This window comes from Ustilaginoidea virens, chromosome 3, assembly GCF_000687475.1.
Source record: "Ustilaginoidea virens chromosome 3, complete sequence".
Taxonomy (NCBI): domain Eukaryota; kingdom Fungi; phylum Ascomycota; class Sordariomycetes; order Hypocreales; family Clavicipitaceae; genus Ustilaginoidea; species Ustilaginoidea virens.
In genome coordinates, this window is record NC_057318.1 from 3,759,325 (window position 1) to 3,787,131 (window position 27,807).

The 27,807-nt window shown below is 55.0% G+C and overlaps 7 protein-coding genes across 7 annotated transcripts; 5 read left to right on the forward strand and 2 right to left on the reverse strand.

The window, feature by feature from the left end:
- Positions 1–1,793: 1,793 nt before the first annotated feature.
- UV8b_03914 (uncharacterized protein) lies at positions 1,794–5,161 on the forward strand (the record flags this gene model as incomplete). Its single annotated transcript, XM_043141412.1, has 6 exons — positions 1,794–2,700; positions 2,786–3,526; positions 3,590–3,609; positions 3,671–3,805; positions 3,877–4,001; positions 4,093–5,161. The coding sequence occupies 6 exons, from the start codon at positions 1,794–1,796 to the stop codon at positions 5,159–5,161; spliced, it is 2,997 nt and encodes a 998-aa protein (XP_042997346.1).
- A 618-nt stretch (positions 5,162–5,779) lies between these two features.
- UV8b_03915 (uncharacterized protein) lies at positions 5,780–7,277 on the forward strand (the record flags this gene model as incomplete). Its single annotated transcript, XM_043141413.1, has 3 exons — positions 5,780–6,019; positions 6,156–6,296; positions 6,417–7,277. 3 exons carry the CDS (start codon positions 5,780–5,782, stop codon positions 7,275–7,277), a joined length of 1,242 nt encoding a protein of 413 aa, XP_042997347.1.
- A 489-nt stretch (positions 7,278–7,766) lies between these two features.
- UV8b_03916 (uncharacterized protein) lies at positions 7,767–12,635 on the reverse strand (the record flags this gene model as incomplete). Its single annotated transcript, XM_043141414.1, has 12 exons — positions 7,767–7,793; positions 7,888–8,327; positions 8,420–8,538; positions 8,607–10,273; positions 10,353–11,055; positions 11,111–11,205; positions 11,268–11,438; positions 11,530–11,865; positions 11,938–11,992; positions 12,066–12,162; positions 12,258–12,363; positions 12,453–12,635. 12 exons carry the CDS (start codon positions 12,633–12,635, stop codon positions 7,767–7,769), a joined length of 3,999 nt encoding a protein of 1,332 aa, XP_042997348.1.
- Positions 12,636–18,285: 5,650 nt separating this feature from the next.
- UV8b_03917 (uncharacterized protein) lies at positions 18,286–19,593 on the forward strand (the record flags this gene model as incomplete). Its single annotated transcript, XM_043141415.1, has 2 exons — positions 18,286–18,642; positions 18,763–19,593. The coding sequence occupies 2 exons, from the start codon at positions 18,286–18,288 to the stop codon at positions 19,591–19,593; spliced, it is 1,188 nt and encodes a 395-aa protein (XP_042997349.1).
- Positions 19,594–20,633: 1,040 nt separating this feature from the next.
- Positions 20,634–22,305, reverse strand: UV8b_03918 (uncharacterized protein; the record flags this gene model as incomplete). The annotated part of the gene is made up of 6 exons (XM_043141416.1): positions 20,634–20,975; positions 21,094–21,479; positions 21,558–21,714; positions 21,806–22,013; positions 22,097–22,148; positions 22,299–22,305. 6 exons carry the CDS (start codon positions 22,303–22,305, stop codon positions 20,634–20,636), a joined length of 1,152 nt encoding a protein of 383 aa, XP_042997350.1.
- A 1,533-nt stretch (positions 22,306–23,838) lies between these two features.
- On the forward strand, positions 23,839–24,524 carry UV8b_03919 (uncharacterized protein; the record flags this gene model as incomplete). Its single annotated transcript, XM_043141417.1, has 3 exons — positions 23,839–23,886; positions 24,004–24,157; positions 24,256–24,524. 3 exons carry the CDS (start codon positions 23,839–23,841, stop codon positions 24,522–24,524), a joined length of 471 nt encoding a protein of 156 aa, XP_042997351.1.
- A 1,041-nt stretch (positions 24,525–25,565) lies between these two features.
- Positions 25,566–27,807, forward strand: UV8b_03920 (uncharacterized protein; the record flags this gene model as incomplete). Its single annotated transcript, XM_043141418.1, has 4 exons — positions 25,566–25,643; positions 25,714–25,909; positions 25,988–27,586; positions 27,686–27,807. 4 exons carry the CDS (start codon positions 25,566–25,568, stop codon positions 27,805–27,807), a joined length of 1,995 nt encoding a protein of 664 aa, XP_042997352.1.

A 27,807-nucleotide genomic window follows, 5' to 3' on the forward strand; every position in this document is an offset into this window, starting at 1 on the left:
AGGAGGGGCGTGCTGTAAGCCCCAAGGCTTCCCGGTACCTTCTATTACATAGAGGGGTCTGGTGTTATTAATGTTGTCTGTCCTGCAGGCAGGGATTCGTTCCCTATTCCGTTTGTATTTCCATATGAGAAGAGAATTGGTCCCTTTGGGAATATGGCGGATAGCAGAAAACACCAGAGCACTGGCCAGTGGTCAATGGCCTCGGAGAGGCGAGAGGCTCAAGCTCAAGGCTCGCGGCTCGAGGCTCAAGGCTTGCATGTTGACGTCAACTCGCCCAGAGGCTGGCCGCTGTAGGTGCGTGCTGGAGACGAAACCATCATGATGGCTGGGATGATCTTGTGGGCCGGGCCGCGGAAAGGATCAATGCCTTTAAAATTTGCTTGGGTACTTGCCCAATCTGACTGGATTGATCGAACCCCTTTCCCTTGCAAGAGCGATCGACCTGCTCCGTACGGAGTACTGTATTTCCCCCCTCCCCCCAATTTCGGTAGCAGGGACCCCCGAATGCTGGGGTGTCACGAGTCACTCATGACATGACGATCATGTCTGCCTGCGGAATAAACTTTGAGCACGCTGCAGAGAGCCTGGATGGGGGGTCGGTTCAACGTTGGCGGCCGTGAGTGCAGCGTACGTCTCGTCTCGTCTCGTCTCGTCTGTAGGAGTCGAAAAGATGGCCGGCCATCCAAACAAGTTCGAGCATGGCCTGGGATGCCACGAGCTGGCTCTGTCAATATGAGCAGTTGTTGGCGAGCATGATGAGTCTCGCGGCTTGATGGACGAAAAACGCAGAAAGTGAACTCGGTACTCGGTATGCGGCCACGATGCGTATTCCACGTCGTATGGCAAATTGGAAAAAAAAACCAGACACCAGACTCTATATAGGTAGGTATTTACTCCGTAAAGTCTATACCAGACTCGAAACCTCCTCGCCCAACCCTAGATAGGTACCTACCTGGTAGGTAGGTAGGTTCCGCTAAAACTCCCGAGTGCGTCAATACTTGCAGCAACCAGACTACATTAGCTATGTACCTACCAGGTGCCTACAGTACTGCAGACGGTGGCCCCTGGAAAAGACGAGGTCCGGTCTGGTTTGGCCAGTGCTAGGATCCAGGGCACCCTACCAGGCTACCACGTATACGGTGTTCAAGGCTACATGTCAAATGTATGTACGTACGTACACGCACATACATACCAGCACTACATAGCAGGGGCCTAGCCCAGGGCTTGCGCGCCCTGCGAACGTCGAAGCAACCAGACCTATTGATATCACCTGTGGTCCAGTGCTGTGCTGTGCTGTGCTGTGCTGTGCTGTGCTGTGCTGTGCTGTGCTGTGCTGTGCTGTGCTGCCTGCCCAGTGCCCAGTGCCCAGTGCGTCCCACATGCACCAACCACAACCAGCCCACGTGCCGCCAATCGTGTTCTGGTGCCTGGCCTGGCCTAGCGCGGCTCGGCTCTTGGCTCCAGTCTCTTAACTCGGCTCTCTTACTTAACTACCGTCGAGTTTCAACTGCCTGGTCAAGTCGTCTTGCTTCGAGCATCATCTGGGTACATATACATTGCCAACATTGCCAACATTGCCAACATTGAACCTAACCTCCTACCTCCTACTTCGGCTGGGCACACAGTTCCTGCCATGAGCCGCTGTTTGCCATCGGATCCATCAGCCACTCCATGTCTGTCTCGCCTCTCTCGTCCACGAAAGCTTCGAAAGCTCAGGGAAGCTCAGCCAAGCTCGAGCCGTCCTGTCGTCGAGCCGTGACTTTCCGACGTCCCGTCCTGCCTGTCGTCACACAATGAATGGGCCGTCATCGTCTCAGATTCTCGAACCTCCCCAACAACAACCATCGTCTGATGCTCCCTTGTCGCCTCGCACTGCTTTGTCGCCGCCATTGCCTCCCCCCCGCGTTTTTGCTCCTGCTGTCTCGCAACAAGGCATTGCGCAAAATGTAGCCGCAGCCACTTTGCATTCGTCTCAGCCATGTGTCGTCGTTGACGAGCCATTTCACAGACGGCATCCTACCTTGACCTCTGCTCCAACATCAGTCCCTGCCGCTGCCGCTGCCCCCACCGCTGCCCCGTCCCGCCAGAGCCACGGGGCCAGCAACGTTTACGCATGTCGGAATTGCGGGCGTTCGTACTCTCGACCGGAGCACTTGGTGAGGCATGTTCAAAACCATACGCTTGGACGCCGCTTCAGCTGCGAAATCTGCCACAAGTATTTTGCGCGCAAAGATCTTCTTCGTCGTCACGTTGCCAATCATGACAACGACTCTCCGTCAAAGAGGCGACGTGTGACTTCGTCCCCAGGTGCTGGCCGCGTCTCTCAAGCCTGTCGACCATGTGCTACCGCTCGCGTCAAATGTGATGACTCGAAGCCGTGCAAACGCTGCGTCCGTCGCGAACTAACCTGTGTATACCCGGAAGTCGTGTCATCTTCCAGCCTTCACCATGCTCCCACATCCTCCAACGTGCAGGCGACGACGTCGCATCGTGATATTCACCCCTACTTGGAACTTTGCAAGACTGAACCCGGCCAGTCTTCGTCACCCGCCTCGCACAGAAGCTCGGCACCTGTACCAAGCGGCAATGCGTCTGGCCCCGATGGTTACACTTCCACAAGCACGCCGTACTCGCAAACGGGCTCGGTCAGACCGGGGGAAAGTCAGCTTCTTACCCCAGAAACAGTTTTCGATCAGCAAGGTATGCATGGGAAAAAAAGAATTATAAAAACAGGTCTCGGGGCGTTTGCCAGTGCTAGTTCATTGTTGACGCCAGCTTTTCCCAGCAAACGATGCAGCGCCTCATCCATCTCCCTTTGAGCCCCCTATTGCAATTGCCAACTCCCTCCCAGACGTATTATACAGGCAACCCGTTGACCAGAGCAAGGTGGCGGCTCTTGAGGACACGCCCGTTCTCGGCTTCTGGGACAACAATTCCAACCTCGATGTGAGTGACTTGGGCTTCGGAGTTTGGAACTACTGGGACTTGGGCGGTGCAACAGAAGGAACAATTCCCCCGCAGGCTTGCATAGATCTTCAGGAAAGCTCCGTGGACATGAACCAGATGCGAAAGAGCCTGGTCAAGGTTTGGACAGAGTCACCGTGGCGTTGGGACCCGACATGCAATGACAGCGCCTACCAAGACCAAAGTCACTTTGCTGTCCCGCCGAATGAGACGACGAGCGCCCAGTTTCAGAACAGCCGGGATCGGCTGGAAAGGGTCGTTTCCGAAAAGCTGGAGCAGCCCAGCCGGGATCGTGTGCTTGCAATTCTGCTGTCACAATGCCGCGAGACAGCGACGGCTAATCAGGTCAGCTCGTCCTTTCCCACGGTGGATGTTTTGGACACGTTGGTGCACATATTCCTCGCTGCACAAGCTTGCCAGGTCGACTCCTGGCTACACTTGCCCACGCTGAAGCTCGAGAAACAATGTCCTCACTGGATCGCCATGGCCGCGGCTCACGGCGGTGCCATGACCCCCATCCCTACGCTGAGAAGATTTGGCATGGCGGTAATGGAAGCTGTCCGTAAGTAAACCTTGTGCTTCTTTTCAAATCCCAAGCTGACAGTGCCTTCCCCCCTCTTTCAAGAGATTACTATCCGAAGCCGAGTATGATGCGTTTCCAGGTCTTCCCCGATGTCCCGATCCCTGTCTAATTGAGAGAAAACAGTTTGAGGAGAACAATTCTGCCATTCGAAATTTCGGCCTGATGCAGTCATTAATCCTGTTGCAAGATCTTGGACTTTGGAGCGGGAACCGCCGCAGGATGGAGATTGCCGAGTCTCATCTCGTGATTCCCGTCACAGTAAGGACCTGAGATTCACCGGGAAAGGCGCCGCTTGGGCCATGTCAGAAGATACCTAACCGCGAATCCAGATGATGAGATATCGAGGCAGGTTCCAAAGAGCCAAGTATCCTATGATATGTGTTGCACCCTCGGACGAGACGGAGGCACTAGAGGAGAAGTGGAAGTCTTGGATTGAACAAGAGCAATGGAAAAGGTATGTGAAAAAAAAAAAAAAAAAAAAAAAAAAAGACTCGCACTTGTCATCGCGAGAGAAGTCGAGTTGCTTACGAATTCATCTTCCCAAGGCTGGTATTCCATTGCTACCTACGCGAAGCGCAGACGTCAATGACGACGCTGACAAACCCTTGCCTCTCGTATTCGGAGCTGAGATTGCCTCTTCCTGAAGCTCGGGAGCTGTGGATGGCAAAGACTGCACAAGAATGGAAGACGAGGTATCTCGAGAGGAATGCTGGCCAGGCCAAGGGGCCTCCGTCGGTAGGCGACTTGTTTCACGACGTTCATCTGCTGACAGCGAATCACTCTCGGTTGGACGCGCAGTTTTCCATATCCATACTTTTGCACGGTTTTTGGGCCTTGATTTGGGAATACCGCCAACTCAGCTCTTTGCACAAGTCGCGGTCGTACGCCAACAGCCTCGGGGGAAACCCAGATCTGCTGCTGAGCCAGCGACACGCGGAGCTGGTCAAGGATCTGCAGAGTCTTCATCTCATCGCGGCTGGGTGGCAGGACATGTCTGCTAGGGAGCACCTGCTTCTCCACCTGCTCATGATGAACCTGCACGTGTCGATTGACGACGTGCAGCTGTTCCTGGGCAAGGAGGGCGAGGATGAAGCGCGCGGGGTTTATCCCAGCCTCCAGCAGTGGGTGTCGTCGACCGAGGCGCGGTCGGCGGTCTGGTGCGCATCCCAGGTGCTCCGCTACGCCAAGCTGTTCCCGGCGGGCCACCTGAAGGACTTTTACGCCGTGGCGGTGCACCACGCCTCGGTAACGCTGTGGGTTTACGGCGTGGTGACGAGGGCGAACCGCCAGCGGTACGTGTCGACGCAGCGCACGGCGGAGCCCGTCTACATGGACAGCGCGGACTCGATTGCGATCCAGCGCTTCATCGGACTCGAGCACGGTCGGCCGGTCATCAGGGGCCCTGCCACCGCTGCCACCGCTTCCACCGCTGCTGCCGGAGGGGGGGCGCAAGAGGCGTCCCTGCACGACCCGCGGGCGTGCATGGAGACGTCTCAGGACATCCTGCGCGCCAACTACCCGCCGGCCCTGGAGGGCCTGCCGCCTATTGTCGAGAACCTGGTCCAGCTGATTAAGAAGCTGGGACATGCCGCGTGGGCAGTCGGCCTGGGTTGATTGAAATGATGGTGTGTGTGTGTGTGTGTGTGTGTGTGTGTGTGTGTGTGTGTGTGTGTGTGTGTGTGTGTGTGTACGTGCGGGGCGCGGGTGTTTGGTCACTGCGGCGAGCGTCGAGTGCGCGACATATTTTGTACCGGGCAAAAGCGTAGAAGCAGGGCAAGGGGCAAGTCAGGATCTGCGTACACCCGTGGAAGCCGGTGACGTTGTCGCGTCCAACTCGGTACTGCCTTGCGGCCATCGAGGGCATACATAATAATAAATCAGCAGCACGCCCACGGTGTGTACTCTGCATCCATTCTACTTTGTACTGTGCCGCCAGCCCGCCCCGTGCCGCACCGGCCCCGGCCGCGCCGGCCCCACTTGTACGTACTCGCGTACTCGTTGCAGCGTCGCAGCAGCTGTGGCCCCACCTGCAGCCAGGTGCCAGCCAGGTGCCAGGCAGATGCGCAGTTCCCCACCAGTGACAAACTTCAAACCCTTCAAGCGCACAGCTCAGCTCAGCTCAGCTCAGCTCAGCTCAGCTCAGCTCAGCCTTCCGGCCGTCTGCTTCGGTCCTCGGCCCTGTCTCCTCGGTCCTGTCTTCCTCCCTTATTCCGTCGTCACACCCCGGCAGCCATGGAGCAGACCGGCCTGTTCCACTGGCCGGCCCTTCCGCACCCCGCCCTCGTCGCGACCACCACCGCCGTCGCGACCGCCTCGCTCCTCCTCCTCGCCAAGCTGACGCTCTGGCCGCGCAACCGCCCCGTGCTGCAGAGCCCGCTGAAAACCGTGATCCCGAGGACGCCCAAGACGGAGCTCGACCAGCTGGCCTACCTGCCCGACACGTTCCCCGGCGCGAGGGACGTGGACACGCCGGTGCGTTGCTGCTCCGCCCCCCCCTTCTTCCCTTCCTCCAACGCGCACCGGGCACGCCGAGCCTGCTCTCTGCGGAAAGCTCCTCGGACGAGGAGGACGGCCCTAACGCGAGCTTTGTTTCCCGCCCGCCCTGCAGTACGGCTCCATCCGGGTGTACGAGTTCGGCCCCCCCGCCGGCGACAAGGTGCTCCTCGTGCACGGCATCAGCACAAGCTGCATCGCGCTGGGGCGCATCGCGCACGCCCTCGTCGCGCGGGGCTGCCGCGTCATGCTCTTTGTAAGTCGCAGCCCCCCCCCCGGTCGCCGCCGCGCCTTTTTGCCGGCGGGACAGAGATAACCCCCATCTTTCTTCTTCCGGGGGGGGCTGACTGAAGCGAGAGCCGCGCGCGTCGCCCAGGACCTTTTCGGACGCGGCTTCTCCGACGGCGTGGGCGACCTGCCGCACGACGCGCGCCTGTACACGTCGCAGCTGCTGCTGGTGCTGGCGTCGTCGCCGCTCGCGTGGACCGGCGCCGCGGGCTTCCGCCTCGTGGGCTACTCGCTGGGCGGGGCCGTCGTGGTGCCCTTTGCCAACGCCTTCCCGCACATGGTGTCGTCGCTGGTGCTGCTGGCGCCGGCGGGCCTCATCGACGCGGCGGCGTTTGGCGCCGTCTCGCGCTTCGTCTTCTCGAGCGGCCTCGTCCCGGAGCGCATCCTGGCCGTCCTGACGGGCCGCCGGCTGCAGCGCCCGCTGGCCTCGTCGGTTGCCGCGCGCGCGCGCGCCGCCGTCGCGCTTGCCGCCGCCGAGGCCAAGGCCGAGGCCGCACCCGGCACCGACACCGACACCGACACCAGGACCGACACCGACACCGACACCGGCTCCGGCTCCGCGGGGCCGCCGCCGCTCGAGGCCCGCGTCTCCGACTACGTCCGGTGGATGGTCCGCCACCACGACGGCTTCGTCCCGGCCTTCATGTCGTGCGTCCGCCACGCCCCGCTGACGGGGCAGCACCGCCAGTGGCGAGGCCTGGCCACCAGGCCGCCCGGCACCACGGCCGTCATCCTCGCCCGCGCCGACGAGCTCATCCGCGCCGACGAGTACGCCCACGGCCTGGAGCTGGCCGGCGGCGCGGGCCGCGTCTTCTGGCGCGTCGTCCCGGGCGGGCACGACTTTGTCATGACCCACGTCGACGACGTGATGCGGCAGCTGGACGAGTTTTGGGGCCCGGGGAGACGGGCGGGGGCTGCTGTAAACGCCCCCGGGCGCGTGCACTTGTAGACTTCTGCTCGCTGGCTTTTGGCCCGGCCTTTGTTTCGCGGGATGCAGCATCGCCACGTAGAGTGTGGAATGCTGAGACGGACGGCACACATGGCACGTTTACATGGCAAAGAAGCCGCCGAGGCATGGGGTGGTGGAATCGAGCGGTAATATTCAACATGAACGGCTTCTATGTTGTATGAAGAAAGGCCGCCGAGGTGTGCAAGTGGAGAGTCGTGTAGGTATTTCTTATCAAGAAACAACAGCATATACACATAATACATTTTCACATACTGCAGGGAAACGCCGTCGGGGGCATGGAACAAATCGCACAAGTATCGATCCCGACAAACCGCACACGCCACATTGATACATTGCGAAAAAAAAAAAGCCGCCGAGGCACGGAGTGGAATCGTGTAGACATTATCCGAGCGGAATGGCACACATCTATGTACGCTTACACATTACAAAGAGCATTTGCCTCTCGCGCTGCAATTCGCCCCCTCGTGGTCATTGATCCAGCGCCTGGCTTTGGCACTAAGCAAAGAACCGACGCGTCAGCGGCATGTCCATAAGAAGAAGAAGAAGAAGAAGAGAAAGAGGAAAAACACCCCCCAGGGTGCGCACTCACCATTTGCCAGTACACAGCCCTCTTCTTCAGCAGGTCCGCGTGGTTCCCCCGCTCGAGCAACTTGCCTCCCTCGCCCAGCACGAAAATCACGTCGGCGTTCTGCACGGTCGCCAGCCGGTGCGCCACGACGACCATGGTTCGTCCCCGGCCGGCGCGCTCGAAAGCCGCCTGGACGAGCCGCTCGCTCTCCGAGTCCAGGGAGCTGGTTGCTTCGTCGAGCAGCAGAATGTCCGGGTTGCGGATGAGGGCTCGCGCTATGGCCACGCGTTGCTTCTGGCCCCCGGATAGCGTGACGCCTCTGGAGCCAATGTTGGTGTCGTAGCCCTCGGGGAGGGAGACTATGAAGTCGTGGATGGAGGCGTCCCGGCAGGTTTGGTGGAGCTGCGCCTCGCCAATGGCTGTGTCGTCGACGCCAAGAAGTATGTTTTCACGAAAGGTTCCTGCGGCACGGGAGGAAGGGGGGGTTGGCCGGGGCTGTTTAGCTTTACCGACGCAGGGTGCAGCTGGGGGAGAGGAATGAAGAATGGCATACCTTGAAAGAGGGTGGCTTCTTGGGCGACGAGGGAAAGGTGGCGGCGGTAGGCGTAGACGTTGATCTTGGTGACATCTATGCCGTTGCAAAGAATCCGCCCCTCGTCAACGTCGTAGAATCTGGATTCGCGAGTTACATTTTCGGAGCATGTCAAACAGGGGGCTCCGCGTCAAAAGGCCGCGCTTACCTCTCAAGGAGAGAAATGATGGTCGTCTTTCCACAGCCAGACGCTCCAACAAGGGCTGCGAACTGTCCCTTTTCAATGATCAAGCTGAGCCCCTGGAACACAGGCGTCTCGCGAGTCGGGTACTTGAAGTGAATGTTCTCCAGCTCAACCCGCATGCCGCCCTCGCAACTTGGGATGCCCGCCCCAGGCGCACCCTCGCCACGAAGCTGCGAGTCTCTCAGGTTGAGGATGCGATTCGAGGCCGCCGTAGCCTGCGCGGCGTTGAGCCCGAAACTGAGCCCCTGACCCGTCGACTCGCCAGCCTGGATGAGAGACATGAAGCACACGAAAAAGTTCATGAGCTGGTACTCGCCGCTAAGGAGCAGCCGTCCTCCGTAGTAGAAGACGAGCGCTTGGCAGGCCATGGTGGCGCTGTCGGAAAACCCGAACAACAGGCTGATCCAGCGAGCCTTCCGAAACGCCGTCTTGGCGTGGCCTCTGCAGAGCTGTTCGAACCGACGGCAGATGACGCCCTCCATGGTGAGCGCCGTGACGGTCCGGAAGGCGCCGATTGATTCCGAGGCAAACTTTGAGCTCTCCTCGAAAACCTTGCTGTTCATCTTGTCGAACTGGAGCTCGTACTTGAGCCGCCAGTAGGAGGAGCCAACCAACACGGGCACCACGACACAGCTTCCCACCAGTGCCAGTTTCCATCCAAAGGAAAAGGCGATGGCGACGGATCCAGCAAGGCTGAAGACGGCAATGTAGACGCTGGCCATGTTGGCGCCCATGAGCTCCTCGAGCTGCTTCGGATCCCCGGCGGCCCGAGACGTCATGGCTCCTTGCGAGTTATCGTCGTCGTCAAAGAACGAGGCCCTTTGGCGGAGCATGGCCTCGAAATACATCTGCTGATACTTGTTGCGGATGACGGAGGCTAGGCGCGCCGAGAAGAAGAACGAGCCAAAGTAAGCTGTTCCGACGCCAATGGCAAGCACAAACCACATGAGAGACCAGAAATTTCCCTCCGACTTGAGCCGCGGCGGATCATACTCGTATTTAAAAATCGCGACGACCTTGGCGAATAGGTAGGCCTGGAGGGGTATGGCTGCTCCGGCGCAGGCGGCAAAGAATACGGTCAGGCACATGAGATACCATTGGCCTCTTGACTCGTAAAAGAACCGGCCAAAACTGGTGACGAGATTTCTCTGCTTTCCCACCTTGTTCCCCGCATCCGTTTCCTGCCCAGACTTGGCTTTGCAGTTTTTTTCGCCTTCAGACGTCTTCTCGCCTGCGTCTTCCTCCTTGTCTGCGCCAGTGACGGCGCCTTCGTCTTCGGTACCCAGCGACAAGGCCTGAGCATTGACGAGGCCTGCATAGACACCATTCTCAATAGTGATCAAGCTCTCGTGACTGCCCGCCTCGACCAGCCTGCCTTTTTTGAGGACAACAATTCGATCTGCCTTCTTGATGGTCGATAGGCGATGGGCAATGGTGACGGTGGTTCGATCCTTGGCTACGCGATCCAGAGCAGCTTGCACGATGCGCTCACCACGAACGTCTATGGCACTTGTGGCTTCGTCGAGAATCAAAACCTTCGGCTTTCGCACAATAGATCGAGCAATGGCGATGCGTTGGCGCTGGCCGCCGGATAACTTGGCACCGCCATCTCCGACAAGCGTATCGTACCCCTGGAAAAGGGGCAGGCATGTCAGAAAAGCACTGCTGACAATACAGCTTCATCAACCGTGGATGTGCTTTCCGACTTACCATGGGAAGTTTTTCAATGAATTCATCGGCAAATGCTTCCTTGCACGCTTCCACGACGAGCTGTTTCTTCGCCTGTTCCGATTCATTCTCCCACGGTGAGCCAACCAAGCCGTTAGCAACGTTGGTGTAGATGGTCCCGTTGAAGAGAAAAGGCTCTTGTTGAACGAGCCCGATTTGCGATCGCCACCAGTTCAGTTCGATGTCTTCTAGCCGGTGTCCACCCGTCGAGATGGTACCTCCAAGCTCAACGGGCGGGCCAGTCTCCTCCGGCTCAGCCTCGGCCGGCTCGCTTTCTTCATCACAGGATTCGGAGCCCTTCTTTGCCTTCTTGTTCTTTTCGATAGCCTTGGCCACGACGGGTTGCTCCTTCAAGTTGTACCAGCGTTCGATGAGTCCCACTATCGTGCTCTTGCCGGAACCGGAGGGACCTACGATAGCTGTCATCTTCCCGGCCTCGATTCGCAAGTCCAATGCATCCAGAACCTTGACGTGGGGACGGCTCGGATAGGCGAACGTGACATTCTCCAACAAGATGTCGTGGCCAGCAGAAACCTCGGGTTGTGTAAGGTGACCCTTGCTTGGCGCCGGAGCATCAATGACAGTGAAGAACTGACAGGCAGCGACGGTAGCCTTGCTCACTGCAAGCAAAGGCGTAGAGATTCGCTCGAGAGAGAACGCGACCATCATGACGGAGAACATGACACTGCACATGATTCAGTCCACATCAAACTACGGATAGGTGTTGGATGAAGCCTCACGTCACAATTGTGCCAAGATCGCCAACGGAACGATCCACAAAGGACTTTATCCCGTACCAAAAGGCCAGACCAAAGCCAGCGTACACGCCGAAGAACTGGATACCATGTTAGCAAGCGGAGATTCAAAAGGATCGTCTGGTCCCCTTTCAAAACGCACAATCAACCCAAACTGAAGCGCGATAAGGGGAGACATGAACTGCGCATGTCGTTTTGCCTCTTCAACAAAGGCGGCGTACTTTTTGGCAATGCGAGATTCCGCGCCACACGCCATGATCATACGTATACTCGCCATGGCCTCGCTCGCCACAGCTGAAGCTTTTGCTTCTGCCTATTGGCATAGATGGGACGACTTTGTTAGCTGAGACGTGTTTGAGGGCGAGCGAGAAAAGAGGCGGAGAGAAAATTAGCATCAGCCACACCTTTGTAACTCTGCCATTGCCTTTAACAATGAAGGGCAAAATGATGGAGACGGTTAAGCAGATGAAGAGGATAGCGGACGAAGTCACCAATGTCAATGACCAACTGTATGTAAAGGCAATGACAATGGCCGCAATGATTGTCGACATGAACTCGACGAATACTCCGAGTTTCTCGGAAATACCCAACTGTAGCGTGTTGCTTGTGCTGGTGATTGTGGTTGTGGCGTATCCCGGCGGCATGGAATCCAGGACATGAATGCTCTGGGCGAAGAGGGCACGCAAATAGTGCAGACGGATAGCCGAGGATAGTCTGATGCCAATCATACGAAAGCACAACTTTTGCGCAAGGCCTTGTTAGAGACGAGCTGGAAGATTTGGGTCAGTGCCGGGGAACGGCTGGCCACATGCCTTGTTGATGTAGTTGAGTCCGAGACGACCGATGAACAACGCAAACAGATACAGCCTGAGGGGTGACAAAGTTTTAGAAAAGAATTTTGTCCAGAAGGAGACGTTGAATAGCCGAATCGTGACCTTACGCTAGTTCATCCAGCTTGCGCTGGAAATCTTCCTTGTCAATCCCTCTCCCACCTCCGGTGAAGTTGGCGAAGCTGCTAAAGTTGCTAACGAATTTGCCTAAGAGAAGCCATCTACATCAGCGCCAGGAGGCATTCGCGGCACATTTCCAGGGCTTTACGAGTTGGACAAACACGCCAACACACAGGTCTTACCAAAGACGACATTTATCAAGGGCAAGGTGATGCCAGCGCCAATAGAGGCCACAACACCAGCCGCGTAGGCCAGAAAATCCCACTTGGAGGCATACTTGAAGACTCTCTACATTTTTCAGTCAGGCGCAATACTTTCTCAGCCACAAGGTAGCCAGAGGGTTTAACCTGTAGAGGGCTGACGGTGGCAAAACGGACCAGGTAATCGTTGAAGGCAGCATTGCGTTCAGGACGGGGCTTCGCTTCCTCAGCGCGGCCGGGCTTGTCGAGGTCAAGTGCGGCTTCTCGCTCCTCGCCATGGTCGGATGCGGCTCCGTGGGGACAGGCGGAGTGCCCTTCAGCCTCGATACTCTGGCTGTCTGCGACAACAACAGCACTCATGCTGGCGACGGGTTAGTTTTGCAGGGCCATTGGCAGAGTGGCAGAGTAGTTGACGGATGTAAGCAACAAGGCGATAGCAAGCGAGGTCTAGCGTGGAGTCACTGGGGAACAGCTTTGAAGCATTCCAACAGAGTGCCCTGGCAGGAGATTTATCCACGGCCGCAGCCCAGCACGCTCGCGGCCAATATACGACGGACGACGGACGACGGACGACGGACGACGGACGACGGACGACGGACGACGGATGACGGATGAGCATATGAGTCAGGCTTGGCATGGGCCTGAGGTTATGCTTATGCTGACAACACGTGCCTTTAAGCCCATCTAGCACTTGGCAAAGAAAGGGCGGAAGCAGCTGGGGACGCCATGGTATGATTGGTTGCGGTCGTAAGGTGGGCGACGACGACGACGGCGACGTTTGAGATGTCAACCATTTGACTGGTCTTTGTTGATTGGGCAATGGGCATCGCCTGCTTACGTGGCAGGCAGCCAAGCGACATCCGGCGGGTCAGCCGCTGAAGGTGTCGATGAACTGACCGATCAACTGCCATTATTTTAGCACGCGAAACCGTAGACTAGGCCGCCAAGAGAAAGGGTCATCGAGAAAGGCCCAAGCAAAGGTACGAGGCTGGAGCTACAACCTAGCCCAAGAGGGGACGGGGGCAACACATTCAGGACGGATACGCGTGACGAGGAAAGATTGCTGCCAGTAAACCACTGGAAAGGAAATCAGGCGTGAACAATCGGCTGCAGAATCGCCGTGCTGCGCTGTGCTGTGCTGTGCTGTGAAGGAGCCCGGCTCGATTGACGACAGAACCCTGAAGTGGGAGGAAGTTGACTGGACAAGACTGGAGTCTGCTAGATCTGCCAATAGGTGCCAATTTAGAGAGGTTCGCGCGGGTCTAGGATATAATAAGTAGGATAGGATAGACAGGAAGGTACATGCAGTAAGTAGAAAGAATAACAATGGGAAAGAATAATTATTGAGGTTAGGCAAGGTAGTGGACCAGACAAGCCCAAGACTCCGACTTTGCGGGCAGCGGTCCACTTGACGCCTAATAATGCGTGTCGAGTCAACTGCAGTTCACCAAGCTAGCATCTGGTGCTGTCTGCTGGACTGGTCTCATCCAAAGTTCCAGCTGGCCCCTTCATCGTCGACAGCTGCCGACTACCTATGTACCAGACTCAATTGATGTCAACCTGATAAAGTCGTGGGCTCAGCAACGGCCCAGCCATCCGTTCTTGCAGTGCTTTCGCCGTGCTTGTGCGAGAAAGATCTTGCTCTAGTTTCCGGTTCGCTCCGTCTTGATCCCCCAACCACTGCCGAGGAGAACGATCAGCAAGAAATCCCCCCGACTTGCAGCAATGCCCGAAGAGATTCTGACCACTACAACCTGTCGCGGCAAGACTCATCAGGCTTGGCGCAATCCGAGGAAGCCACCACCCTATGCATCCTCTGCTTTGTAAGCAAAGTTCTGTTCGAGGGTTTAGACATACATGCCATGATGGGGCCACGAGTCACGACCAAACAAGTTCGTGTTCCTGCGCGACCATCCATCAGATCAGACCCGACATCATCCCGTGTGCAACCGCAGTCAGCCTCTGCAACGGGGCAAAGAAGCAAGCCACGTACCAGCATCCAGTGGAACAAGTACCGCGACTCACATCCGTACAGTACCAAATCGATGGCCAGTTTCAAGTCCAGGTCCGCAATTCACAACCAAGTCATTGAGAAAACAGGACTGACCTCTGCTCAGGAACGAGTCTATACTCCGTACCAATTTCCCAACCAGCCTCTAGACCCTAGGGTGCATAATAAATAGATGGGGAAAAAAGCATTGCTACTCCGGCCCCTCTGGCGCATTTCGTCGTCTTCTTTCGCAGAATAGCTGATCTCTTTTGACCAACCTAGCCTTGCCAGAGGGGCTTTTAAAAATGTTTGCATGTACCGAATATGGAAACATTCGTTGCAACGCGCCGCTTCGCAATGGAAAGGAAACAGCTACGAAATACCTCATCGTACTCGAGCGTCGTACTCAAGCGTCGTACGGAGTACTCAAGCCTAGTGGCTATCCCGGTCAACTGGCTTCCCGTTGATGACAACGCCACATGCCCCAGCGATACAGCCGTCCTTTGCGAGCGAAAATCAAGGTGACGGGGAATGCCATCTAGCCCAAGGGTGAGATTGACAGCAAACATACCGGGTCCGATGCCAAATGTTTCCCTGTGGCGCATCTGAGATGCTGATTTGGATAAACCCTCGCATCAGGGTTGTTGGCGGAAAATCGTCATGCCTAAAGATGGCCTCGGTCGAATCTCCCTTGTCGCACAATGCCACCAGACCCGCGCGCCCTTCCTTCTGTTCCAAGCAGACTGCACACGTCTTGGCAATTTTCGCTATTCCCAGGCTCTCGGTATCCGCTAGCCACACGGTTGGACAACGGTCAACGGTCAACGGTCAATGCTCAGGAGCCAGCTGATACTGCCACGGGTGGCCGAGCCTTGAGGTTGATTTGCGATGCTGACTCATTGTCCCGTCTGACCAGCCATTTTTCACGTTTTGTCGATTACGACGGTCATGTTCCAGGTTCGCCGAGGGGTCTTTGGAATGGCAGCTGTCGGCTGTCTCCCAAGGCAGCGAGATTTCTCAGCATCTACGGAGTACGGAGTAGGTTGGAGTGAGACCTTACCAGCTGTTTTCATCTGACAAGATGGCTGGGACAGGTAGGCCACCATGCCCACTGTCCCGTCACTGCCACTGGCCACCGTGGTCCTCGGTTTCCAAGAGCATGAAGGACCCATCACCGTAGCGGACGCTTTAGGTAAAAGCAAACCTCAGTTGATGATCGGTTGTATTTCGCGCTCTTCGCACCGTTAACCCAGAACTTGGCTCTAGGCACTGGCTACTTAACGTTAGGAGGCTAGGAGCTAGAAAAGGGATCCGCGGTTATCAAAACTCATTATCTAAAATCATAGCTACGTAGCTTTCATACCTTGATGCGTGATTCTCCTCTCTACGAGATATCCGTAGAGACCTGCGGCATGCCTACCTCTTGCAGGCAGGTATCAGACGGAGGCTTGAGGCATACGGAGTGCTGATTGGCGGGAACGAGGTTCCAGAGCCCACCAGCCGCCTGAAAGGAACGTCCGTTGCTCCGTTGCTGTTGCCGTCAGGGACAGAGAGAGAGAGGGGGCGCCATTGAAATGTGCCGTCCCGAGACAAAAGCGGAAAGATTTGCTAGCACACATGTACATAGGTACATGCATCCTACCAGACTCCTTGCGCAGGCGCAGCAGAGGCCAGCGCATTGCTTGCTGGATGCTTAAAACAGCCACCGAGCGTTGCATTAACAAGACATGGCGATGTCGTCAGCATTCGACTCCTCGCATGCACAAGGTTCTTAGGCCAGCACCAGACAGAACCAGACAGAACCACGGAGGAAGAATTGAAGTGAGCTAGCTCCCTGCGCAGCTGGTCTGGTCAATCGGAGCCTTGCACAACTGTTTGTCGTCTGGTGCAGCCGGTAGCGACCAGGTTTCAGTTCAGAAGGAACCCGAGACGGACGACATCAAGCAGCCGCCCCCACCAAGAAGCCCGGCACCGCGTGACGTTTACTCCGTGGAGGACAAAGCTGCGCTGCAAGGGGCGGGCCGATGCTGCTGCTGCAAAACCCCCGCTCTCCTTTTTTTTTTTTTGTGCCTGATATCGTAGATACCAGGCAGGCAGTTGACGTCTCCAAGCATGACGTCTAGTAACTGTCTGGTAATCCATCACCACACGGAGAAGTACTCCGTACTCCCGTCAGGTTACCTTGGGTTATTGTGGAGCCGCTACCGAGTTTCTCCATACGGTGCTGGCGTCTCTTTGGCCCGGATCCGGGTTCCTGGGACTCCCGCGTCCTCGGCCATGCAAGGCACAGCACGGGCATTTTTGTTTCCTCGTCCTAACATCCTAACACGAGAGGTAGCGGGGCCGGACAAGGCACCACCCCTTCCCTGCAGCTCAACTGGGGAGGATTACCTGGTACATTACCTGAGTTGAGACTCGGATCTGACTTGACCTGAGGTTTGCAGACGACTGCGGGTCCTGACTCTTGTTGCTCCTGCTCCTGCCTTGCTCCTGCCTTGTCCTACTACAGTAGTCAACGTTTTGCCGGAGACTAGGCAAGCGACATCCACCCATGCATGCCCCTTGCTTTTTCGGCAGGTGAGCTGGGTGGGCTGCGTGGGGTGGGCTGTGTGAGCTTTGGAGGGTTATTCGCCAGGTGGCTTGTCTGCGGCCGTTGAGCTGCACGAAAGGGAACAGAAAGAGAAGAAGAAGAAGGGGGGAAAAAAAAGTCGAACTGGGCATGGGTCTTACCGTCCGAGGTGTCTCCTGGCCAAAGCGGTCGAACTTCCCAACGCCGAAGGTATACGTAGTACTCCGTACTCTGCCGTCATTGCTACAGAAGGCCGTCGTCGCCTGTACACCCTCCAGATTCTAGATTAGTACCCAGTAGTTTCGAGGGCTGCCCCTTCCCAAGTAGTCAAAAGCCACAGCCCACTCTTGCCTTCTCATCCCTTCTTTGTATTTTTTTTTTTTGTTTTGCCCCCCTTCCCGCCTCGATGTGTGCAGCAGGTGGCGACTGAGACACGGGAGACCTCTTGCCGTCTACGGAGCAGCAACTGCGTGTTTCGAATCGGGTGGGTGGGTGTTTGACGCACCGCAGACTCCGGAGCAGAAAACCCAAAAAAAAAAAAAAAAAAAAAAAAAAAAAAGCAAAAAGAAAAGCGTGGCAGCGGCAGCGGCAGCGGCAGGGGGAAGGAGGAAGATCGCAAAGCAAAGTCTCACGTTTATTTTCCCTAAACTCCCCGTCTCCCCCATCTTGAGCAGTCAGTCATGACTGCCGCTTCCACTTGACGAGCTGAAATACAGCACAAGATCATGTCTCGGACCCCTCCCGACAGTTTACACGTGCGTCGTCACAGTAAAGTTTGCTGCTCATGACTGTCGTTTTCCGAGAACCTTGCGCCCGTCCAGTACCTCGGCCCCCGCGTCTCCATACCTTCATCAATCAATCAATCAATCAATCAATCAATCAATCAGCCATCAGTCAGTCAGCGGTACTATCTTGGCCGCAGAAGAAAATATCTCGGTTTGCTGCAACTCAGTCTCGGAATTCCCATAATCCAGTCGGCATCCTTCAGATACCCACATTGGGCCTCCACTTGCTCTCACAATTACCCCATAGTACTCGGACATACGTACTTGAAACAGGTCAAAAGCTAAAAAAAAGTCCACGCGAAAGCAAAAGAGGCTGGAACAAGCTCACAACTAGACCTCCATGTTTCCTTTTTGTCCGTCTTGGGCAAAGTCTTGCAGGCTTTACGATTCAAGCATCATCCGGTCCAGAAGCTGACGAGAACCGGAGCCCATCTTCAACCCCCTTGGCTTAGTAGCACACCTGCTGGTGATTGCAAGCTGCCCGACTGGCTTGAGCCATTGGATCATCTCCTCTCTTTCAGCCAGTTCCTCGTTATCACTGTAGCATCAAACTGTTGTTTGTGGTACCTTCACCGCGCGCGAATCGCTGTTGCCGCCGGGCAGATCAAAAACAATCCCATCCCGCTTCATCACCAGGTCTCTTCAGCGCGGCAATCATATACCGTCATGGCTTGTTTGATCCCTCTTTCACTCAGCACCGAGTGCCAGGGAAAACGATACAGCTTGTTTCCCTCCGCTGACCAGGAAGGACCGCGTCGCTTTAACGGAGCGTCGTCGACTCCGCAGCCGCAAAATGCGCCGAGAGCTCGCATTCAACCTCAACCTAGACAACAGTCGCAGCCTCAGCGACTACCACAGCAACAACAAAAGCAGCAGGAGGCAAGGGGGGATTTGAAATCTGCTCCGCGGGGAATCGCACACTGGAAGTTGACTCTGCGTGACATCAAGCGAGAGTATATCAATGGGCACTTCAGACGATGTACTACTCACTGCCATCAGATTCTTGAGAATGACGACAAGCTTGTAAGTCTTTTTTTTCGCATCTCTTTCCATCACTTCCAGTGCCAAGCCAAAAGGATTTCATTCACGCTTCGCCACGAGTGAAACTTGAGCACGCCACATACTAACGCGGTACACGACAAGTGCAAAGCAAACCCAGTTCATCTACTCTACTTGCACTTTTACGCCGCCGCCTCGCTTGAGATGCAAGCTCGCGCCATCCATCAATCCTCACCACACCGCGCTTCGCTGCTGAGACAATCGTACGTGCACTACAGTGCTGCTTCAGATGCTGCGAAACAGGCTGAGGGAAGCACGAGCCGGGTCCCCCCAAGGCTGGTTACCTCTTTTTCAAGCCTTCACTCGGCCTCAGAGTCGAGCGCATCAGGGTCAACCGTGTCTACAAGAATGTCATCTCCAGCACCATCCCTGGGCTCTGCAGAGGATGTCTTCAAACCACATCCACGCACTTCACCCTGTGCATCAAAGAAGAAGAAAGTCTCATTCTGCGACCAGCTCATCTTCGAACCCATCATTCGGCCGGACAGCCCTACACTTGGCTTTGACGAGTGTTTGCGTCGATCCTCCCTGGAGCCAGTTTATCCGGAATCCATCCTCAAGAACGCCCAGCCAACCCCGCCTGCGGCGTTCCTAGTTGAGGATTTGCCTTTGGGCCCAGAGCCCGGCGAGCCCGACGACGCCGACCCGTTCTATCACGCCAGATCCATTCATCGCTTCTGCACCATCCTCAGCAGCATCCGTCGACAAATCACATCGCACATGACTACTCTCGACATCGAAATGGCAGCTTGCCGGATCCCTTCAACCTTGACGCCCATCAGTGAAGAGATGAGAAACCTGGATATCAAGGCCCGCATTGAGCGCTTGCGAGCATGCGGCTGGAACCGACCCCGTTTCGACGCCAAGCGGTATGAAACGCTGCGCGAAAATGCCTTGGCTGATATGATGCAGTAACGATGCGCCTGAACCGTGAGTTACGATGACGACTCGAGATGAATTGCATGTTTTGTTGTCGTCTTTTTGTCTTGAAATGAAGTTGATCGTCGTATTTGTTATTACACCTCGGTACACATGACCTGCAGGCGAACAATTTTCTTTCCATGTAACGTAGCGTTCGAGCAATGGCTTTGTTTTCCCCCGAGGCGCAGCATTTATCATTCATCACTCGGTTTCAACGAAATCATGTATCGGATGAGCATGACATTTTTCTCGCGTGAACGGATAGCAGTCACGTCTCATACGTGCAAGTCTTGTTGGCAAATTTCAAAAGTCTTCTCACGATTATTATCAGGGCCCCGAAACTGTTGCCCAGCGGCCGAGCCGGCAACTCGTAGCAGTGAAAAGCCTCCTCCGTATCAGTTGCTTGATAGCCCGTCTGCGGACGGCCCAGACACGGGCCATCTGAACAAGAGGCATGGTGTCTTTGTTCAGACCGGCCCCGGCGTCATTCCGGCTGCCTTGCGCATCGCGAATCTTGGCTGAGTGGCGTGGCGCTACTTCCCGTGTCTTGATGCTTTTGCTCTATTCATCTCGATGTCTTTTGCTAGGGTGGCTCTACTTTCCATGTCTTGATTCCCTTGTGCCAGGGGCCTCTTTTTGCATCGGTATCGGCACGGTCCGAGGTGCGACAGACCAGAGGCTCCGGGGACAAAAGCCGCGCGTGCCTAGAATCTATTCGCGGCACAGCTTGCAGACGAGGCGCGGGATCGTCGTCAAGCAAGCATTTATTCCTTGCGAGACGGCGAGATGGCAAGAGGTGGAGTAAGCAGAAACGCACGGAGACGCGGATGAGATTGCGACGGCCGTCGAATTGGAACAGTTGGGCCACTGCGAGCGCAAACGGAAAGTATCTAGGATGAACAAGAAAAAAAAATAATAATAAAATAACATAAACAAAATAAGGAGCAGGGTGATGATGAAAATGGCACCCGCCGTAAACTGCACATCCCCTTTATGCAGCACCTTGGCTCCAACAAAAGGCCCCGGACGTCGTCCTACGCGTTGTCGAAGCTGCGCCGCCTGCCTTCCTTTTCCAGCTTCTCCTCGACCTGCATGTCATGGTGCTTCTGCTGGGTCTCCCGCAGAGCAAACAGCCCCAGGGCATGCAATCTGGAGCCGTAGGCTTTGGAGTCCCCAGACCCGGTTGCGGCGGCATCGCCCATGTCCGAGTTGGCGGGGTCCTCTTCGTGCTCCTTGAGTTTCTGGATGCGGTTCTGGAGCTTGACGATCTCGATGGCGCGGCGGAGGCGTGATCTTCTTCGGTAGGCTTCGAGCTCGGGAAGCAAGTCGTGGTCTGTGGCGGTCTTGCCGCTTAGCCAGATGTGGCCGAGTGCTTCCTATAGTGCGCTGTTTAAAAATTGACTTCTTGCCAGCATCCCCCAGCTGACCTCGTTCCCGGATTTTTCTTGCGTACTCCGGTGAGACTGGGCAGTCTTGCCAAAGGGAGAAACTTACTTTGCTGGTCCAGCGCTTCTGAGGGTCCGGAACAATGAGCCCGAGGATAAAGTCCTTGGCGTCTTGGCTCACGTCTTTCCAAAATCTTTCGTGGAAGGGAACCGGGTTGGCGGTGCATTCATGCAAAAGATCCCGCAAATTCTCGCTGCGGAAGGGCGAGTACCCGCAGAGTAGCGTGTATGTGATGACACCCATGGACCACATATCGACTGGCTTTCCGTGTCCTTTCTGTTCCATCACCTCGGGCGCAGCGTAGCCGAAAGAACCAGCCATGGTCTTCAGAGTCTCTTCTTTGCTGTCCAGAGTCTTGGCAATGCCAAAGTCGGCAAGGATAAGGTTGGAATCAGGCTCGCGCGTCAGGTACAGCAAGTTTTCCGGCTTGAGATCTGTATATGGGCAATAGGTCAGTTGCCGTTGAAGCACCGCAAAGGTAAAATAGTAGCATGGGGGCCGCTGTGGCGTACCTCTGTGAACAACATCATTATCGTGAAGGTAGTCGACGGCCGTCATGACTTGTTTGATAGTCTGCGACGCATCTTTCTCTGTGAATTTTCCTTGGTCGCAGATTCGATCGAAAAGCTCTCCTCCGGTTGCCAGTTGCGTGACAATATAAAACTTGTCCTGTCATTGCGCGACGTCAGGCGCACCTCTTGACTTTTCAGGTCTCTTTTTTTTTTTTTTTTTTTTTTGGGGGGGGGGGGGATATCCTTACCCGCGACTCGAACCAATCGACAAATTGAACGATATGGGGGTGTTTTAATCTCTGCAGCATGTCCAGCTCGTCGTAAACCATCTTCTCGTTGCCCCTGACATTCTTCTTGAGGATAATCTTGACTGCCACCTTCCCCGTTGGACCGTCGGCCTCGCGAACAACACCATAGGTACCAGCACCGAGAGTTCTGCCAAATCTGTATTTCGATCTTTTTCGGGGAATATGCTATGTCAGGGGGCATTTTCCATGGTCAAGGACAAATCACGGCGCATCAAACAGAGACGTACTTACTTCTTTTCGTAGCTCTCCGGTTGGCCGTGAAGCCGGTGCAGCATCCCTGCGACTGAGAGAGGAGCAGATGTCAGCATCTACGTGGGTAGGTTTGTTATGACTTGATGTACTCATTGCGAAGGATTCGGAACAAGTCTGTGAAAAGCGGGAAGAGATTGTAGATGCCCGCAGGCAGCCCGAGGTGTGTTGAAGTTGGACTTACAGCTCATAGCTGGTGGATGGTGGGGAACGACCTCGGATTAGAGCCTGACGAACCAAGGCAAACCGGTGCTCTTCCGAAACAACTACTAAGCGTTGGCTGCGTGTGAAAATCTCGGCTGAACGCAAAAATCCAAGTGATTGCGAGAGGTGCGTCGGGGTTATGTCCGCAAAGGTCGTGAGCGACAGGCGAGTTTGGTGGTTGAGCTCCAAGAGACCGGCTGAGCTGGAATAAATATCAGGGTGGGATGAGCACCAGACCGGATCAGACTAATTAAAACCAAAGAGCCCTCATCCAAGGCCCGTCCAAGTGCGTATCCGACGTCTGGAGGGGTAAATGATTGGACAAGGATCCGAACTGCTGTTCCAAGTGCAGCAGTTTGAGTAAGCGCCATCAGTGGAGCAAGTGGAGACTGGAGAGCCATGGTTTGATTTGGAACTCCGTAATGGTGTGTGGCTGGGTGGGGATGAGCCTCATCCAAGTGCAAAGTGAGTGGCTGAGTCGGTGGATGGTTAAGTGACCTTTGACAGCCACGCGAATGGGCTACTCGACCCACCACGACCAGAGGAAAAACAGAAGGTACGGAGTACTTGATTTCACGTCGGACCCTCTATGATGGAATTCTAAGAGAGTTCCAGTTGTGCAAAGATATACACCACGAACATGGCAGCCATATCGCGTGTAGAAGTGTAAGTGAGGTATCGGAAACTGGGCGGGTCTGGTGACTGAACTGAGCTGATGAAGGGATAAAGAACCGAATATCGGTTGGGACCTACGCCACAGTCTACTTGCATTGTACCAGGCAGGTGGGTATCGTAGATGACCCAGAGGTTCCCAGGAAAAGGGAGTGTGAACAGATAGGTAAGGTACCTACTGTACCTATCTAAGAGAATTTAGAAAGGTCAAGCCGAGGTCAATCAGCCCGGACATCTGGAGGCACCTCGTAAAACAGCCTGAGGTCAGTACCTCCAGGGCTAGGTACCGGTACTTGAGGGTTGGTGGCATTTCTGGCACTTGTAGGGGATAGTTGCGCAAGCCAAGGATCAAATGACGCGTCAAGAACCTTGGCTGTTAGGCGAGCAGAAGTCGAGAGGTACTGGTACCGACCGTGTCGAAGTACTTTCTGATTTCGCCAAGACGGAAACACCAGCTTCAATAGGTACCTAAGGTACCTGCCTCCTAGGTACCATTAAAGCCATGTCTTAGTCTACGGAGTACTGATGCACGGTGCGACATCAACGACGGCTGGCTGGGTCACTGATGTGGCACGGCTTTTGGGGGCTTCGTTCGCGGGCTAATTCCAGTTGAGCCGTTCGCCTGACCAGCTTATGTGCCCTTCTGCGCTCCTGCCCTTCTGCCACTCTGCCCCTCTGCCCCTCTGCCCCTCTGCCCCTCTGCCCCTTTGCCCCGTGGCGCGGCCACGCCGGGCGCTGGGTGGAAACATTGCAACAACGTCTACTCCCGTACCTCTGGGAATCTGATTCCTCGTTCCACTTCGTCTTGATGCAAACACCGGGCAGAAGGCGGCCCTCGCATCGCGATCATGGCTACACATATGCGGGAGAGACGGGTGGCCAAGGAGCGCCAAAAGGTTTGTGATTCCACAGCTCGGCTGTACACTGCTCAACTCCTCCGACAAACAAGTGAAACACATATCGACCATACTGCCATGTCACATCATCTGCTCACTTACCTTACCCCACGGTAGATTGAAAAGTCGGGCCTTCCACCCGGGATCGAGCTCATTGACGGCGATAATCTCAAGGACTGGGCGTTCGACATTCGCGTCCTGGATTCGAACCCGCTCTATGCGAACCAGACATTCCGCCTCAAATTCCAATTCCCCCAGTCGTATCCTATAGGTATGTCGTTGCCCTTGCCCGTCTTGATACGGCACGTCAATCGGGACTTTCGTAAACCATAGCTTCCGACTTCCGACGTTAATTCCATCGCGACATAGAACCGCCCGAAGTCACCTTTGAAATGAAACCCGACCGCCCGATTCCCATCCACCCTCATATATATTCAAACGGCATTATATGTCTCGACTTGCTTGATAGCCAGGGGTGGAGTCCTGTACAGAGCGCAGAGAGCGTCTGCATGAGCATACAAAGCATGCTGACCAGCAACTCCAAGAATGAGCGTCCTCCTGGGAATGAAGAATTTGTCAAGGGAAACCGGCTTCGGCCGCGGGACATTGAGTTTCTGTTTCATGACAACACTGTTTGAAAGATGGGTCTCGACACCCGCGAGGAAATCATGCAGTTCAAAAACAGGCTCGGCAAAGGCCCCCTGTCGAACCGGGCTCAAGTCAGCAACCTGCAAAACCATGCTCATGCGAGTGAGTGACTGGCACATCTTGCGTCTTTTTTTTTTCGAGAGAAGCCGGCATCCGCTGTCTATCTTTTCTCACCCGTCTCGGCGTGCAGAGAGGACTTCATCATTGTGCTAGATTATGCGGCTCTCGAATGGCGATTTGAGTGTTTATTATTACTCTTGACTACCTACCTTACCTACCTAGGTAGGTAGTTATATAGTCCTGGAGTTCCTGTTGTAGGAGGGTCAGAAGGGTTAGTATGTAGGCACCGTTAGCATTTCTTGGGATGGGTAGCCTTCTGATTAGTTGCACGTCACGTCGGAAATTTTTGGATTTACTTTGGCCTGATTCTTGCTATTTGACTTACACATAGCACGGTTCCGTGTTTCGTTAAATACTTCTATACCTACTGTTTTGGTTATACAAGGCAACCATCCCTTAGGTTAGGTCTATGGTACCTAGGTATCTAAGGTAGAGACCTAGAGCTTCTGAGAGTCGTGACACGTACTACTTTGCAGCGCGCTTAGCGCTGTAGTCGGATCAGCAAAAGCGCCCAGCCTGAATGGGACATTCCACGGACTAAACATCGGCCTTGACTTTGTATTTGTGCAACTAGCGTAATTTTTTATCTTCTTCTTCTTGGTCATCTTCTTCTCTGTTTCTTGTCTTTTCATTCTTAATCATTTCGAGCACTTCTTCGGATCGTTATCGTTATCCTTGTCCGTGATGACGTCGTTGTTGGGTGGCTCCGCCTGGGGTTGCCTGCCTGCGTCTCTGCTCACCGCCCTACAGGGTCAACGTTAGGTACCTCCTGCCTAACCTACCTCCAAGCTTATCAGAAGGGTGGGCAGAATCAATTATGTACAAGCTGCTCGTCACCGCCCCCTCCACTCGACGTGAAGCTCACGCCTCGTTCGCTGCTGAGCTTCTCCCAGTTGGTCTAATGAGCCGTGATGGCCCCCCGCAATGAGTTCGACGCGGAGCAGATCCGAAACAAAGCCCGCAAAGATCTCCTCTACTTGCTAGAAGGTGTATGCGCCTCCATCGTCGTTCAGCCAAACACCTCAACCGTTGCGTTTACCCCATCACTAATCCTAGCAGGTCCGTGGAAAGAAGAATCTCGTTTTTGACAAAAGCCTAGTCGGCCCTGTGGGAACCATTGTAAAAGTCAACACATTGCAAGAATATGGAGTGGACAAGTTCTTCATACTGGAGAATGACAACGTGGACACGAGTCAACATAACGTGGTCTTCATAGCTCGAGGAGAGTGCGGTTCTCATGCCGATGCCATAGCTAGTAAGCCCGCCCGCCCATCAAACCCTCGCTTTGGGTGGAAGACTTGTCATTAGGTACTTACTCGGGTGTCGTTTGTAGACCAGCTCAAACGAGTGCGACGTCAAAGTCAGACAACCCATGAGTTTCACATCTTCTGGGTCCCTCGGCGCACACTGGTGTCGGACCAGTTGCTAGAAGAAGCGGGCGTTTTGGGCGATGTCAACATATCTGAGCTACCACTATCGTTCTTCCCTTTGGAGAAGGATGTACTCTCTCTAGAGCTGGATGACTCCTTCAAAGACCTGTATCTGTCAAAAGATGTCACGCCAACATTTCTTCTGGCTAGGGCATTGATGGAAATCCAGCAACATCATGGCTTGTTTCCTCGCATCATTGGTAAAGGCGATCTCTCCAAAAAAGTGTGTGATTTATTGGTTCGCATGCGACAAGAACATCTGGCAGGTGAGGACACCAGCGGCTCGAATAGGTCTGGCTTGACGCCGAGCACAACGAGTGAAAGTGTCATCATCATCGATCGCGAGGTAGACTTGGTCACTCCCCTCCTCACACAGCTGACCTACGAAGGTCTTATCGACGAGGTATTCGAAATACAGCACAAGCAAACAAAAGTTGACACAACCGTCGTGGGCGCTCCCGTTCGATCAGGTGCGGCCGCTACCACCCAAGGTCGAAAAGAAACCGTCTTATTGGACTCGAGCGATAAACTGTACGACCAATTACGAAACGCCAACTTTGCTATTGTAGGCGGAATGCTGAACAAGGTTGCTCGACGGTTGCAACAGGTACAGACCGATTACGAAAGTAAGCATACGACAAAGACGCTGGCTGAGCTGAAGGAGTTCGTTGGCCAGCTGCCTGGATACCAACAAGAGCATCGAAGTGCTCGGATACACACTGGCATAGCCGAGGAAATCATCAAACATACCAGGACCGATCAGTTCAAAGGTCTTCTCGAGGTGCAACAGAATCTCGCGGCAGGAGCGGATCCTTCCTCTCAGTTCGACGGCATAGAGGAGTTGATTGCCCGAGACGCACCATTGCGAGAAACTCTGAGGGTCCTTTGCATATACTCGTGTATCTCGGGAGGCGTCAAGCCAAAAGAGTTTGATCAATTCCGCAAGCTCATCTTGCATGGCTATGGCTACCAGCATCTGTTAACCCTGCACAATCTGGAAAAGCTGCAGCTATTCTTGTCCCGATCATCCCCCCTCGCTGGCATGATTCCTATGGCAAGCGGCAATGCAAATACCAGCGGGACGAAGACCAACTACACGTACTTGCGCAAGCAGCTCAGGCTTATTGTTGACGAGGTTCAAGAGGATAGCCCCAACGACATTTCTTACGTATATAGCGGATATGCACCACTTTCCATTCGCTTGGTGCAATGCATCCTACAGAAGCAATATCTGACGTCTTTCGCAAAAGGAGGCAGCGCTACGAGTGCCGGCATGGCTCCCGTTGGGGCAGCCACCCAGGGCTGGCACGGGTTCGATGAAGCCGTCAAGCACGTACGAGGTCAGACATTTTACGAGCTGCAAAAGGGTGAGGATAAGGCGGTCAAGGCACGAGCTCTTCTTTCCGGGGGCGGCGCTAAGCAAACTGTTTTTGTGGTGTTTGTGGGCGGTATTACATTCTCCGAGATTGCTGCTCTCCGATTCATCGCCAAGAAGGAAGAAGGTTTGTTGAAGCCCGTGCAAGGAAATCCATCCGTTTTTTTTCCTTTTTTTTTCCTTTTTTTTTTTTTTTTTTGCCCTGGATTGCACTGACAACCCATAGGACGTCGAAATATAATCATCTGTACCACAAGCATTATAAGTGGCAACAGGATGATGGATGCCGCGATTGAGGCTGGATCCTATGCAAGGGAACCCGAGGAAAGCGAGCAACGTAATAGCTAA